Source organism: Zosterops lateralis (assembly GCF_965231275.1).
Source record: "Zosterops lateralis genome assembly, chromosome: 11".
NCBI classification, from domain to species: Eukaryota; Metazoa; Chordata; class Aves; order Passeriformes; family Zosteropidae; genus Zosterops; species Zosterops lateralis.
Genome location: NC_139771.1, coordinates 2,897,480 through 2,913,756, shown reverse-complemented (window position 1 = coordinate 2,913,756; position 16,277 = coordinate 2,897,480). Strand labels below are relative to the sequence as shown.

General features: G+C 43.3%; 1 protein-coding gene across 3 annotated transcripts in view; it reads right to left on the bottom strand.

The window, feature by feature from the left end:
* Window positions 1–11,840, bottom strand: part of NISCH (nischarin) — a 29,040-nt gene extending 17,200 nt beyond the window's left edge. For all 3 annotated transcript variants that reach the window (XR_014590910.1, XM_083869557.1, XM_083869558.1), the window contains exons 1-5: window positions 11,739–11,840; window positions 6,156–6,239; window positions 5,240–5,422; window positions 1,905–1,953; window positions 115–278 (exon numbers count right to left, since the gene is read on the bottom strand). Coding sequence is in view for 2 of the 3 variants with exons in the window: in XM_083869557.1 (XP_083725683.1) it covers window positions 115–278; window positions 1,905–1,953; window positions 5,240–5,422; window positions 6,156–6,239; window positions 11,739–11,825 (567 nt within the window). In the remaining variant the exon portion in view is untranslated. The remainder of the gene's footprint in view (window positions 1–114; window positions 279–1,904; window positions 1,954–5,239; window positions 5,423–6,155; window positions 6,240–11,738) is intronic.
* Window positions 11,841–16,277: the final 4,437 nt, after the last annotated feature.

Here is a 16,277-nt window from a genome sequence, read left to right as displayed (position 1 = left end):
CACCTATACAGAGGGCACTGCTGAAAAGACCACATCACACAGCAAACACCTTGGCTAGAGGACAATGTGGATTGCAGGTTGGCAGCATAAACACCCATTTAACACTGAGCTCACCTTTAAATACTTGAGTCTACAAGTGAAATCCAGAATATGCCCTAGATCTGTTTTGGCATCTCCATTAGCACAGGTAGGTTTGCCCTGCAGCAGCTGCTGAGTGACAGCATACAACTGCAAGGGCCTGATGGTGAAGACTTCTCCAGCCATTAAGAGCTGCTCTCCTGAAAAACAGAGTAGCTGAGGATGAAACACAACTGCAAGGGTTACACAGGATAAATGGTACATGGAAAATGAAATGATACATGTTTGTCATTTTTACTCTAAAATTAAAATTGAGGTAGTAAAATATATATATTTTTAAAGCCAAAATAATTCAAGTGGGCATTCATCATACAGACCCAAAGTTCCTAATGCAACTAATGGCAAATTTCCCTCAGTCTTAACCGGACAATTCCTTTACATAATGTAAGAGTTATGAAACTTTTTCTGAGATATCTCTAAGTTTATAGCAGCTGAGTTTTTTTCTGTTCAGAAAACACAGCATCTGCTATCTAAAATACAGGCCCCAGATATTTTGCTGTGCTGCCTAAATGCAGATGCAATGCACTAAATGTGTTTTTTGGAAAATATAGGGATTTTCTGCACATTAGTACCAAAGCAAATGCCCAGAACAGAAAACGTCTTATCTAATTATAATTTTACAATCCAATTTAGCAGCAGGAACAGCAGGAAGCCGCATACAAAAGCCTCTCTGAAGGCACCATAAGCTTTATGTAGGCTACAGCAGCTGGAACACACATGGAACAAATATCTTTCCTTTCTTCCCTTTAGGGACACCACCTTGACTTCATGAACAAGAAAGCATCAGCTTCTGTGATAAGCAGAGTTCTCAGAAATGCTCTGAGGAGTAAAATTCCCTTCAGCTTCAGTGGGAGCAAGTCCAAGAGTCCAGCTGCACATACATTACTGGAAAGTTACACTAATACAGAGCAGTCAGTGACACATCAACAATTCTCATATCAGAGAGACTGGAGGCACTAGAAAGCCAGCAAAGATTTCTTCAAAAGCTTCCTTAAGATATTCCAAAATCGGCTGAATGGACTCTCCGAGGTGGCTTCACCTAAAGGTAACTTTCTGCCAGAAGAATCTGAAATGGCATTGCTGAAACATGCTTCACCTATCATGCCTACCATGCTTCAGCCAACTAGGATTATACAGTAGCATCTTGCATGTCCTTCAAAACAAAAATAGCAGGGATTAATCCTTTCACATGCCTCCTGCTGTTAATGGAGCAGCTGGAGCTGTTGTAGGTACAGTAAGAGCTTTTAATTTTCATCTGCCAGCCTCAGAAAAGCACAACCTTAAATTAACTGACCAGAAGGTCTCCCATTTCCTGAATTCTGGAAGAATAATATTTAGATATGTAAAGTGACCTCTTGCATTTAATACCCTATCAGGACTCACTAGAGACTACACAGACTGTCAGGACTCACTGACACAAACCAAGCTTCCTTACAGATTACACTGAAAACACACTGAAACAAAAGCTCCTGATCACCACTGCCACATCCCTTAAGGATACAGACTAGGAGGCCCTTTACAAAATATAAATCCTCCAATTTCTTGTTTCCAACAGTGGCTGCAAGACTGTTGCAGCTCCTCACAAAATGCAGCTTGAATTAAAGCACAAGCAGCAAGAAAAAGACGAAAAGAAAGAAGGGGGAGAAAAAGTATCAGTCGGATATGGAAGATCAGACCTCTCGTTGCCTGGAGGTAAAACATGAAAGGAATGTGAAGGTATGAACATAGAGAAAAACATTCCTGGATAAATACTGCAAGTCCCTTACCTTTGTGAAAGAGCTCTTCAGCCAATGCAGCAGTGATCCCATTGATCTCCTGCAAACAACAAACCATTGCAATCAAGTATTATTTACACACTTATAGTTCCAATTTTTAAAATCTTAACCTTTAGTGAAGCATCCTTTTTTTGCTGTGGTAGAGGACTGATTTTTTAAAAAAAACCCTGAAATCAGAGTGATTGTTTTACAGATTTCTCTGTAACTTGAAAATGCTTTATAAAAAATTACTTGAAAATGTTTTATTTCATATGATTTTCACTTCCAAGATGAAAGACAGCGAACTACTTTTAAATAATCCCACTCTGCACACATTAGAAAGGGGCAGCAGCAACTAGAGCAAGTTACTATTAGCCATCATTAGCCCAACTTGGAAGACAGCTTTTTTGAAGAAAATATTACAAGTGTAGTGTTCTTCAAATTTTTATATTAAGACTATTCTAATGCATCAAGCACTCAACATTTCCTCAGAATATCACTAACACAGAAAAAGCTTTAGATTAACAGGTCTATAGAAAAAAAGAGATATGAAAAGTAAGTAGTCTTATGGACTTCAACTCTACTACGTTTGCTGCAAAGTAATGCAAACCCCTCCTTTCCTCATCATTCCACTTCCTCCTCCTGGACCCACCCAGGTGCTCAACCTCCATTCCTGGCACTGACAGATCCAGCATAAAAGGCTGAAAACTCTCAGTGCAGGGATTTGTACTTTCTAAATCTGCAGGTGCACAAAGATCAGTGCAAGTATTTCCCACCTGGGCACACCTCTCTCCACAAAAAGCAAATGCTCTGTGCAAGTCCAGAAATAATTCTGAGCACTTCCAACAGCTCCCTTTCAAACGCCCACAAAAAGAACAAAATAAAACTCTTTGTGAGGGCGAAGCCTCCCCTAGACAAACATCTCATTTTAAGGTAGCTGCAAAGTATAAACAGATATTATGGATCATCACCACATGAATATTTCATGAGCTTACTTTGCTGACAAATACCTCATGATTCATAACAAGGGAATACATCCACAGGACATCTGCAGCAGACAGCTTAGCTCATTTGATGAAGCAAGGATTTTAGAACATCACATTCCTAGTGCAACTGAAACCCCATTCACTGAGGATGAACAAAGCCTCCATGCCATAGTTTTGAGAACAACAAGCTCAAAGCTGTATTCCAAACAAAAATAAACAATTCTGATTCGCATTTGAATAAGCCAATTACACTCATCTGGCAAGCACAGACTTAATTGAAAACTCTGCTCTGTATCTCTTTTGTCATCTGGGAAACAGCCAAAATTTTTTTTTACATTTATAATTGGAACAAGATTATGACTTAGACTGTTCAGTGACTAGCAGGCAAAAAAAAAAAAAAAAGAACTCTATTCCTCTGTCAGATCTACAAGAGACCTCTGTCTTAGCTGTAATTACTGAAATGCATCACACCCACAGAAGTCCATTGTTTGCAGGTGTCTGACAGCAGTTTGTGGGTACTCAATGCTTTTCCTGTGAAACCTTCTATATGTAACTTAAACAAACTCAATCTTTTAAGATGACAAAGACCATGCAACAAAATAAGCATCCCCACTGCAGAAATCACTGCAGAAATGCTTTTCAATGTCCAAGCAACCATGAAGTTCTACATTGCTGTCACATGCAACTGTTTCTCTTTGTTAGGCTGTACCTGTGAACAACTAAAGGCCTCAAAGAGAGTTTAATGTATCTATGGCTGGTATTTCTACTCCATTTAGTTCAATAAAATTAAATAATTCTTACTGGAAATACTACAAAAAAGAATAGACAAAAATATTGGAGCCTTTCTACATACATTAATGATGCAATATCAGGGATTATAATGGTACAGTATGTACATGGGTTGTCTGGTAATGAAGATATTTTAAAAGACCAAAGTTCTGCAGAAAGGTAATTTTTTCCAGTAGAATTACCGTAGTAAATATTTAGCTTTTCTACTGAATAATTAACACCTTTTTGTAAATATTTAAAAGTATTCTAAAGTTCCAAGCAAAAGCCAAATGAGTTTACAGTTAAGTCAGATCCCCCCAAAGCAAAGAAATGCAGATTAAGCAAAAACTTTGCTCTTAATATCCCAGAGCAGCTCAGAAACAGGGAAGTATTCATATCCAAATACTGCTAGCTCTTTGGAAAAGCAGAAAAAGATTACATTACAAGAGGAAAAAAAAATAGTCTTTCTGAGAAATAAGTCAGGGGCTAGGAAGAACTTCTGCCTGCACAAAAACCATGTGGAAGTTACAACACTGAAACTTTAATGAAACAGACATCATTTACAAAACAGAACAGGCAGAAAACAAAAATTATGCAATTTGCTGGTGATTGCAGGAATTTTGGTCTATTTGAACAGAATTATCCCTACATTGTCAGACATTTTTAATAAGTTTATAACCTCAAATCCATTTTAGAGGGCTTGATAGCTACAGATCTGTGCTTCTTTCTCAAGCCTGCAAGGCAATAGCAACACTGTGGAATAAACCTTCTACTGTTTTTATCTAAGAGACTCTAAAGTCTCACCAGGATAATTATGTTCATGCAATAAATATAACCTTTATTGCTAAAACTTAATTAACACCTAATGGATCACTTGTGACTAATTTCTGAAGCTTTTCTATGAAACCATGAAGAGGCTTCTCAAAACATCCCACCCCAAAGCAGTTACTGCTCCTTCTTTCCATTCAGTTCTCCAGTGCTTTTTCCTCTTTATGAAATTCATTACAACATGATGCCATATTGCAAAAACAAGCCTAATTATACACAGGAGATGAACAAATTGCAATGTGAACATGAAATCAAATAATTGCTTCTTGCTTCAAGTATCCTTTACAGTAACATTCTGTCTGCTGGAGCTATTTCCCCAAAGGCCACTCCATCATTGTGCTTCCACAGAGAAGCATCATTTTTCTTCATCTGGGCTACTGGAAACTGTTTCATTGTGAACCTCGGCTCCAACCATTAGCCATGAAGTAGAGGGGTGTGGATCCATTATGCAATGTTCATTTGAGAGCCAGCACTTTTGACTTCAGCCTAACCAATTCAGACTCACATTTATTTACAGCTTCCAACTCCCCTGCCAGCATTTATTTTCTCTTCTCAGAGTCCCTGCCCACACTACTTCCCAGCACAGTGTCTACTGCAATAAAAACTGATGTCAAAAATCTTAAAAATAAGCTTTGTTATATTGTGCAAAATGTTGAAAAAGAATAATTTCAGCAAATTCATGAAGATTTCACAGAATTCTCTCCAAGTCAGAGAACTAGAGGAACACACTCAGGCCTCTATTCAGATACTAAAAATATAACTTACGTATAAATGGAAGTGTAGGAAGTGTGACAAAACTTTCGGTGCAGTAACAGGGAACTTGAGCAGCAGAGTTTGCAGGTAGATCTCCAGTTCCTTTTGTCTTTTCTCCACGAGGCTTTTGGAATTTTTTCCAATCATCTTCTTTGGAGGTAACAGATTTTTATCTATTTTCTTCTCTGAAACAAGCTGAAAGACAAAGATCAGAGTTAATACCTGACATGCCATCTGAACTTGCACAAAAGATGCAATGGAACACATTAAGTGCATGTTGCCTGATCCTGAGAAGATCCAAAAATAAACTTACTTCAGTAAATTTAGCTACTGCCTTCAAAGTATTAGGTATTTTTCGAAAGAACTTTTTGTCGTGGAATGATCAGAGTTTAATAACAGTGTCTGCTTAAAGAATCAATCACAGTACCAGGACAGAATGTAACAAATGTGATAAAACAACAAAATAACCAGTGCATTTCTGAGAAAGCAGAACACTTGAATAAAGTAGACTTTTCCTCATTTTTATTTGTTTTTCAGAAGCACTGGTTTGTAACTATCCCATGCTACTTTAAGGACATTTTTATCATCCACCCCAATCAGACTTTGAGACTTTGGTCACCAAATCAGCTGATCATAAACATCTTTCTTAGCAAAAAGTTCAATGACTACAGCCTGAACTCTCCTCTCTGACACAGCTTCTATCCAAGGCTAAAGCTGTCCAGGTCAACATTCCCCAATTCAAGAGGGGAGTGTAACAGGGGCAAGTAATAATGTTCTCAATAAAAGGATTTAGCCTGCAGTTCAGATAGCATGCAGCAGATACTCTCTTTATTGAAGAAAGAAATTATGTAAACCATTCTGTAAAACAGAACAACAAGAACTGTACAAAGTTTTGTAAGAGACAAGGTGACAGTTTTAACATTCTTACCTTTTCATGCAGGTCGTGGAAATCACTGTAACGATGTTTGACTGTCCACTGATGATTGCCAACACTAACCTGAATAATGTACACCTGAAAGGATAAAATTCAAGTAAGGACACTGCAAAACATTTGCCTTAAAGAGCAGCTGACTGCGAGATTTGCTGGTTGATGGAGCACTGTAAGGTGGGTCTATATTTAAGGAAACACTAACCCCAGCTCTGAGGTGACTTTGCTGATGTGGGATGACTGATCTCACTCATGAAGGTGCCCCACAAGAACACGCTGATGCCTCAGGGTAAAGCAGTGGCTTTCATTTTTGCAACCCAAAGGCTAAAATAGCCAAGGACTCTAAGGTACTTATTTTTCTGAAAGTTTCTCCTAACTGAAGTTGGCATTCATAGCTACCCACAAGCCTGAGATGGGAGCGTCCCTTCTTCCATCTACCAAGTTCCACAATGGGCAGAGGAACTTTGCAAACATCTTTCTGTCACTTCAGTTAAGCAGAAATCTGGAGCTTAACCCCTGAGAAAACTGAACAAATAATTTGGTTGGGTGGATGCTATTTTATTCCTTTTAGAGTGAAGCACACAAGACATCTACCTGAAGAGTTACAGTGCCCAAAGAATCACTACAATTATCTAAAGCAACCCAACATCTCCTAATACAAAATAAGTATTTTTAGCCATACATGTACCAAACAAAGATTTTCCTTCTAGGTGATTTTCTGGATTGAACAGTACTGGTTTTGCAGGAAACTCAGCCTGCCTTTAGATATTCCAGAAACAAGCCATCCCAAAGACATTTTAAAGGTACAGATAAAACACAAACAGAAAACAAACAAGGCTCTACAAAACCCGTTCCACAACTACTTGAATACAACAAATTAAATAAACTACATAATCCAATCCAACTATACTCTTTGGGGAAAACACCAACTTGTAATAAAATCTTGAAAGCATTTAATAGAGTTGAGAACTTGCTTACTACCACAGATCACCCAAAGCTGACTCATAGCTGCTATGAGGATGATATACATCTAGTTGTTAAACCCACTTGAGAAAGCAAAAAGCATCAACAGTTTCAATCTGTTACATAAAAGACCAATCTTCACTTACTGCAAGTACAGAGCAGCACAATGTCAAACATTAAATAGAATACCACCTGCATTTTAGAAGGTAACTATAGTTCATGCCAGTTTTATTTTTGTGAACATCTGACAGTGGCTCAGTGAACAAAACCCAAGCCCTACAGAGAACCACAGCAAGATGTCTGACTGGTGCACCCAGTGAGTGACACATCAGCGCTGGGATGAGCACTGAGAACACAGAAGGATGTCCACAAAGAATTATGGACTCGGTTAAGGCCTGTGCCTGCTTTCCTGTCATGTTGTATTGGGAAACAATCAGATCAGGATTAATCACTGTGCACTGGTGACAAACCAGAACAGGAATAACATCAGCATTCAAAAACACCTCAAAACCCTGAGGAAAGCAAGGAGAGACTCAAAGAAATTAAACTTGGAAGTAAAGAAGTACTAAATTTATAAGCCATAATAAAAATACCAGTTCATTTGAAAAGCTGACTGTGTTAAACTATGGCAAAGCAGGCAACACACCTAAATGCAATGCACATTGAGTACACAAGGCATGAAACCTTGGATTAGACACTGGAAACTCAGTAATTTCACATGTTCCATCTGACAACTCACCAGGTGAGCAAGGAAACCCCTCCTCTCTGTACAAAACACAGAGTAAATTTGTAATAAAGGTTTAATATCCTTTTTCTGAAATGACAAGCACTGACCACTTCTAAAAACACAGCACTTATTGAAATGGACAGTCTGTTTGGGAAATACCTGTTAAAGTGTTTGCGTGCACTGATACAATTCCTTAGGTTAAGTCTTTAAAAAGCTGTAGCATTTCCCATCTAGAAGGCAGCCAGAGCAGGCAATACATATTCGCCCCCCAAACAGCATCAGTACGAAGAGAGAGCAAGTGATTTCACATCAATCCACAAGCTGCCATTATCTTGAAGAACAAATATATAAATGCAATATGCTGATGTGTGTATTAAGACTTGTCTTAACATAGAAACAAATAATTTTAAAGCAAAAAATCCCCTTAGATATCTCACTCTTTTAGGAGCTTAAATTCATCATCAGCTAATTTTGAGTGCACTAATAGGACAAGGCTGACAGCTTAAGGTCCACCAAGGGCTGCCTGTCACGCCAAGTGCTAAAGGAATACACAGATAGATGATGACATCCTCACACTGCACTTTCTTGCAGACATAAAGAAATACACCATGTGAAATCCCCACCCATCCTTATACCGCAAACTGCACACTTCTGTTGAACTAAGACACAACACCCTTTACCTTCACAGGACTTCCTTCTCCACCTGTCTCTACCAAAAATACTTTATACTTTTTCTGTTTAAAAAGTTTTGTCCCTCTTTCTATAAGAAGGACAAAAATGTTGGTTATATTCTACTTTGTAAAGTGTTTGGCATATTTGCAGTGCTGTGTATTTTCTTTATTTTCCAGCAAGCCACTACAAGTTCTTTGCAGTTGAGAGTGACCACATCACCAAACAGCATCCTTTCATCTCCCTGATTACTGAGTAGTGAAAGACCTACTAAACATTATTAAATGAACAGCAGCGATTCCAGACTGCTTTTTGTTCTCTTCCTATGCACAGTACACAAACCTGCCCACCTCGCTTTACATGGAGAACTTGTATTTCTACAGAGTGTCTCATCCCACTGCACCCACTTCAGTACTGTAAAAAACTCAACAACCACCCAACACTTAAATGACAGAGCTCTACAGGAAGCCTGGGACACAGGTGTGACTACAGCCAGTAGGTCCCAAATTCCAGAGCAGTGATGCAGCCACATCTCCTCCTCCCTGCCTCATCAAGTAGTCAGACAGTTTACACCCATTCAAGGAAGCAACAGTATTTTCCTTAAATATAGAAGATAGTATTTATGTTAAAAACAGCTGCAAAAAAAACAGGAAAAGCGGGAAGGCAATTTTAGGCCAAACAAATGCATAGCAGGAAACAAACAAAGCACTGACAGCCTTGAGGCCTTCTGCTCAAAACCAGTCATCAGTCAGCATCAGCTGGACCAGACACCCAGGAAAAACATCCTCCAGAAATGCTCATACCTCACTAACCCAACAGAAAACACAGCAACCAGCGCAGGATTTTTTCCTGCTGGATTTACCCACACCTTGCCTTTCATGCTAAAAACTCCAACAAGAATCACGTTTTTGAAAGTACCTTCAGCAAGGAGAGTCTCAAAAAAATTACACAGAACTGTGGCCTCCCTGATACATTCTACAGGATCTAATATCACAACTGTCAAATGGATGTCATTACAGCCCCCTCCTATGGAGGCTGAGCTCTGAAATAGAGTGTAACAGGAAGCTCCTATGCCACAAGAAAAACAATTCACTCTTTTAAAACAAGGATGTAAATAGGATCACTGCCACCTGACCACATGGTAATGGATGAAGATATGCAGGTTGGTACAGCTGTATTTCCTTTCTTACCTTAACCAAATTTGACTGACTTTTACACCATTTAACAATCTCTGTCCTAGTGCAGGTCTTCGTCATGTCCTTAAGCACCACTCAACTAATTATGAACACTAAACACATGCTATTTTTTCCCCCCAAACTTTTCACCCTGTGATCAATTCTGTAAAACTTCTGCTTTCATTTAAAGATCTATTCCCACATTTCCTATGGCTTGGGCCTGTCCCATAAAAGCTGACAGCAGCCTTGGAGTCCTGCTAACACCTTCAGGAGGTTTACACACATGCAAACTTAGTGCCAACATGCTTTCAAAAATGCAGCAAGAGAATCAAAGTAGGACCAAATACTGGCAAATCTTGTCTTTCCTACACTATACTTTTAAAGCTCCCAAGAAAAATGGCATTAAAGTAGCACAGTATTTCCACAACCACTAAAGAAAGAAATCTGGTCTTGAAAAAATAAGCCTCCTTGGGCTTAGCTGCAGCAGCTTAAAATGTTATCCTCAACTATTAGTTGATCAGATGAACACTACCTGCAGAGTTACACACCTGAACTCCAGCTCAATCTAGAACATTAATTGTATCACCAAAGGGTGGCCCTACCACAGCACTTGTTTGCAGGCTGAACCAGCAAAGGAGCTCCCGTTTAACCTCCAGAGGGATAAGGGGGCAGATGACATCGACACTTTCTCAACTGAATGCACTTGATTTTCTCATTCACTGCTATTGCATAATATTGATGGAAATTCTCAACACCAGCACTGAGTGTTGGTTCACACCTGACATGGAAGTTTCCAGTCCCCAAACCAAGGGTCTCACTGTGGCTCTCTCAGCTGACTGAGGGATGAACCACATCCTAACACACCTCCAGTAACACCTCAACAGCAGTGCTACCATTTCTGAGAATACACACCACACAACTAAGAGAACGAGCTCAGGCACTTGTCAAAAATTCATTTCAAGCTTGTAGCCAACTCCTTCACCGAAAGCTCCTGTAAATATGGCAACTCACCACCTGAAAGTCATTCCCACAATCGTGTTCCAAGGGTCATCACCAGGGTCGGAGTTCGGCTCCTCATGTCCCACAGCTGTATAAAGCTCTGTCCCATTAACAACTCACAAACCACTCTCCTGTTGCTCTGTTTTCCCTGAATATCTTTACAGAGGCAGGAGCATGAAATACTATTTGTATCCATCACACAACTTTCCAAATACTGCCTTTCTAAACCCTTTCCCACAGCAGAAAGCCTGATGTAATCCATGTGCATTCTACCGAAAAAAAGGTCTTTCAAATCACACTAAGGCAGAAGGAGAAAACATTTTTTAGTTATATAACTGAAGGGTGGTGTGCACGAGACGTTTTCTATCTGCAGTTATATTGAGGTTTGTTTAAGGATGAGCTTCTTCCTGAAAAACAAACCATTAACCAATTTTGTCTGGTAGAATGCGACCAGACCAAAAAAAAAAAAAAAAAAGTTCTATATCAAAAGCTCCATTCCCTCTCCACATGAAAACACTGCTGGTAATTTCTTTTTTTTTTTTTTTTTTTTTTTTTTTTTTTTTGGTGGGGATCTATGTCTTTCCTAAATCATCTGATTTCCTCTGGAAATAAGATCAGAGGGTTTTTTAATGATACTTCCACGTGAAGAAAAGATTTCCTGCTTGGTTTAGTCCAGCTTTGAGAGCTATGTTTACTCGACAGCAACCTTCCATAAACATACGCACACACACATAGATATATACGGGCAAGAACATGACATTTGCTCCCGGAGCCTCCGCCTCTCCCACAGGACCAAGACAACCCGGAGCTCGAGGCCGCTTTTCCCGGCTGAACCCGCTCCCACGCAGCTCCTTCCCCCGAACCCCCTCAGAAACTTGTGCCAAATATCTCACTCCGTCCTCAGCGTGGGCACAGCCCCGGGCCGGGCGCTGCTGCCGGAGACAGCCCGGCCCCGAGCGCGGCCTCCCCCGCTGCCCCGGCCCGGCTGAGGCGGCGGAGCTGCCCCATCCCCGGCCGCCGCCCGTCCCGCACGGCCTCCCCGCTCCGCACCGTGTACGTCTCCACCAGCTCGGAGCCCAGCACTCGGGCCTCCCGCGGGGGCTCCTCGCCGTCCTCGCCTCCCGCCGCCGCCTCCATGTCGCCGGGAGAAGCGCCGGGGCGCGGCCGCTCAGGCGGTCACGGCTCCCCCGCGCCCGCCGCCGCCGCCCGCCCCCGCCGCCCGCCCGGCCCGCACTGCCGCCGCCGCCATCTTGGCTGAGCGCCCTCAGGGCGCGGCGCGCCCCGCCCGCACCGCTTTATGGACACCTGGAGGCGGGGCTCCGCGCGGGGGGCGGGGCTTGATGGAGGGTGGGCTCGGTGAGGGCCGGGGTGGGGCTATGCCCACGGGGGCGGGGCCTTAGCCCGCCTGGACGCGCATGCGCGCTCGCTGGGCGCGGGGGTGCTGTGCGCAGTACCGTGCGGGGCGCTCCGATGGGATTTAGTGGGCTATAGTCCGGTCCTGTGAATCCGGTGGGCTAGAGCCCAGTCCAGTGCAATCCAATGGAATCCAACGGAATAGAATCCAATCCAGTGCAATCCAATGGAATCCGATGGAACACAATCCAATCTAGTGTAATCCAATGCAATCCAACAGAAGAGAATCCAGTCCAATGCAATCCAGTGGAATCCTATGAAATAGAATCCAGTCCAGTTCAATACAGTGCAATGCAATCCAATGAACCCAAGTGAGCCCCATCCAGTGCAATCCAGTGGGATGCAATCCCTGCAGTGTGGAGCTGCCGAGGGCTGAGCCCCCTCCCAGCACTGTGGCTGTGACACTGCCCCAGCTGCCAGCAGCTCCTGGAGCACATCTGGAGCCTTGGGCAGTGTCATGCTGGGCTGAGGTGCCACTGCAGTGGTGACTGAACTGCCTGGTGCCACCCTAAAACCAGCTGAGGAGCTGGGCTTATGGGCCAGACATCAGGAAAGAGCTCAGAGTGAACTTGAGGTGTTGTTTGGGGTATTTTTTGACAGCATGGACTCTACTTTCACTGTCCCAACTGAGCATGGGGAAGTGTTTCAAGCCTTTGCACACTAAAGGATCTTACCAGGAATTTGTAAAAGAGGTGGAGAATCTAAAAAATGGCAAGCAAACCCTCCTCAGCCTTTTCCCCTGAGCTGAACCTGAGTTGCCCTGAGGGGGAGTCATACTATGGCAGCCTTTCTAACAGGCTCAGTGTGCACTCCAGGAACAGAAAATTGCAGGAGAGAGGATATAATTAGTTTCTTTAGGAGTATGTGAGTGTATTAAAATTGAGAGGTTATCTAGAAAGTTTATGTTTTGGCAGAGGGCTGCATCAAGCATCCATCAAGGCTTTGAAATATACTCTGCTACATTACACACAGAGAGGTTACAGTTTTGGATTGTAAAGTCAAGGAGATTTTGTTAAAAAGTACCTTCCAGCAAAATGAAAGTAATATCTATCTGCCCTTCCTTATGCTACCTAAGAGAGGATGCAATTAACTCAGCGTGCTGCCACTACTTCCAACAGAAGTGTAAATGCCCTGGCTGGATGTTTGGAGCTGTAGGGGCAATGCTGGTATCTCACAGATGCCACTAGGACTGTGGTGGCAAACGAGCAAACACACCTCTGCAAACAGAACTAGAAAACCTCATTTTGGTGTTTTTTTTTTTTTTTTTTTTTTGTTTTTTTTTTTTTTTTTTTTTTTTTTTTTTTTGTTTTTTTGTTTTTTTGTTTTTTTGTTTTTTTTTTTTTTTTTTTTACTGAAAAATATTTCCCCTTGGTCAGAATGTAGCCAAAGGATGATGTGTACAAGAACAAAACATAGAAAGTACAGGCAGCCCAACAGGGATTTTCTAATGCTGTCCCAGCATCAGGAACTGCTGCTGAGCTCAGCCTCTTCATGAGATAATAAGTGGGTTTGGAGAGCAACTTTAATTAAGCTTCTTCTGAATGTCCTGTCTCCTTAATTAAATAAAAATTTGCAGCCCTGGCGCAGCTGTCGGGTTTGATCAGTGCCAGTCTCCTGTCTCCTCCTCCTAAAGCAGCTCCTGCCTGCAGGCAGTGCTGCCTCATGATGTGACAGCCCTGTCCTGGCTCACAGAGAAGAGGAAATGACAGGAGCAATGTGGCTGGGGAAGGGGGAAAATAGGTCCTCCCTTAGCTACAACATTCTGAGTGGGGTTTAGGAAGCAATAAATTAAAGAATTTTGCTGTTGCTGGGTCTGGACTCTCAGGGCCAGGTGCCCAAGGCAGGGAAGGGGGATGCTGGAGCATTTTGCTGCAGTTTGGAGCCATGACACAGCCCAAGGAGCCCTACAAACGTCCCTGATCTCAAATAAATTTGCAATTTAATTGGGCTTCTGCCTTTTATTTCCTTATATTTGACCTCAAGAGTTCCTCTGCTAGTTTTGCAATGGGTTATGACTGCTTGGAAATGAGAACCTGAAACAAAGTTTTGGAGGAAAAAAAGCTCAGTAAAGCTTCCCACTTGCCGTGGTAGCTTGAAGTGACTAACAAGTGGGACAGCATGTCAAGGTGCAGCTGGAGCCAACAGGCTGTACCTGACCTCAGTGACAGCAGCTGTGTCGCCCAGCCAGCCATGCCCAGATTAAGCTGGCAGCCCTCCTCAGACTATAAATAGCCACACTCCCTCTGCCATGGGGCTCCTGTGAGGAGGCAAAGGAGGCAGCCTTGGGGTGAGGAGAGGGTGGCTTTCCCTCAGAGCACCCCATCCCTGCAGTAGCCACGCCCAGTGCTTGGCATGGCAGAGGCTTTGGGTTTCCCTACAAAAGACCCCCAATTCCCAATTCTTTCGTAAGCAAACAACTGAGGAGAGGCAGGGGGTGCTGGAGGCTTTGTCTCCAGGCAGGTGGTGGGGAGGGAGGGGTTGGCACGATGCCACTCGCCTGCGTCTCTTCCCCGGGAGGAACAGAGGAACATCACCTCCTGCTGCCAGATGGGATTTCATCCTTTCCTCTAGGCTCAGCTCTGTTCTGTAAGTTTCTGCTCGCGTCAGATGTTCACAGAACTGCAGCTTTCCCATGCCAGTGTGTGGGGTGGCAGTGGCCCAGATTCCCCCTCTCTAAGCACACAGAGACCCTTCCTCCACATCCCAACCTGAATTTCATCCTATCTCTCTCCAGCAGACCTTTTAAAGGCAATGTCAGAGCTTCCCTCCTGTGCCATATTTACCTTAAATATATTCTGATGCATCCCAGGGGCTGTTTTCAGGGTGACTCAGAGCCATCACTTCCTAGGATGGAGGGATAGGGCCAGGTGTGACTGCTCAGCCCCTGCCCTGGTGCCTGGTAGTGCCCAGAGCTGGCACCTGCCACCCCACCGTCTCTGCACTGAATCCCAAGGGGGAGAAGCAGCCAGGGGCTGGGGCTTGCCTTGGGGCAGCACTTCCTTGGGAAGGTCTCTCAGGAAGTTTTGGGTGATGGTTTGGTTCTGGGGGACAGCAGGTCTCCCATACCAGCCTGTGCCCTCACCTAAGAACAGGCTCCAATGCCCTTTAACAAAATTGTTACTTCCCTCCGCCTCTTTTTCTGACTTTTGTGTGTTAAAGACAACTAAAATATTAAATACATTCAAATTAGGAAGACTAACTGCTTCAAAAATCAATGCCTTAAATGAAACATTTTACCTTTTTATTCCATCTGCTACCCCTATGCTGAGCAGAGGCAGGGCTGGGCTGAAGCCTGGGCAAATCGAGGCCAGTGGGTGCCCACAGGAGCACAGCTCCTCTCGGGCTCTGCAGTGAGTTAATCTTCCAGGACTCAAAACCTGGGAGGATGTGATGTGGGGATGGCTTTGTGCTCACCTGCATCCCTACTTTGCGCTGACACCACCTGGCTCTCTGGTTAATGCTGCTTTGGCTTGGACATTCCATAGGGACTGCAGCATGATTCCTCTTAAGGGGGGGATTTTTAGAAAAAATGAAAACTAACAGTTGTATTAATTGCATTTTCAGTTTTCCAAATTAATTCTTAAATAAAGCAGCTGGAGGTGAGACTGTGCCACCGTGAGGTGTCAGAGCCCTCTGGACACAAGAGGGAGTCCTGAATCATTAAAAAGAGATTTGTCTTTAGTTGCTGTGGATTAAAACAGTCATCACTGCACTGAGAAAACTGCTCATCACCTGGGGAGGCCTTCGGTGTGTTTTGTTCTCCACCATGGCAGGGTAAATCTATGGTAAATCCGCAGCAAACCCAGGAGTGTGGATTTTAGCCATTTGCAATGGGGACAGGTCAGCTTGCTGGCTGGCTGAAGTGAGTCATGATTCCCTAAAGGGCTGGCAATTATCCCTGCAATCAGAGTCGATACCCCCATTTAGGTAGCTGATCCCCACATTTTGCAGCCCCAGCTGAGAACAGGAGGCTGGGGCAAAGCACCATCTGCCTCCACACTTCTCCCCGTGTGCGGCACCGGGACCGCACATTCCCCTGCTCCGGGTCCGTCCGCACGGGCATCGGCCCCAATTCCCCGGGGATTTGGGGACACCCAGCAGAGGGGCCCTCACAGCCCGTGTTCCCACCGCCCCGGAGGACATTTGCTGCTGGACAGGGATATTTTGGGACACGCG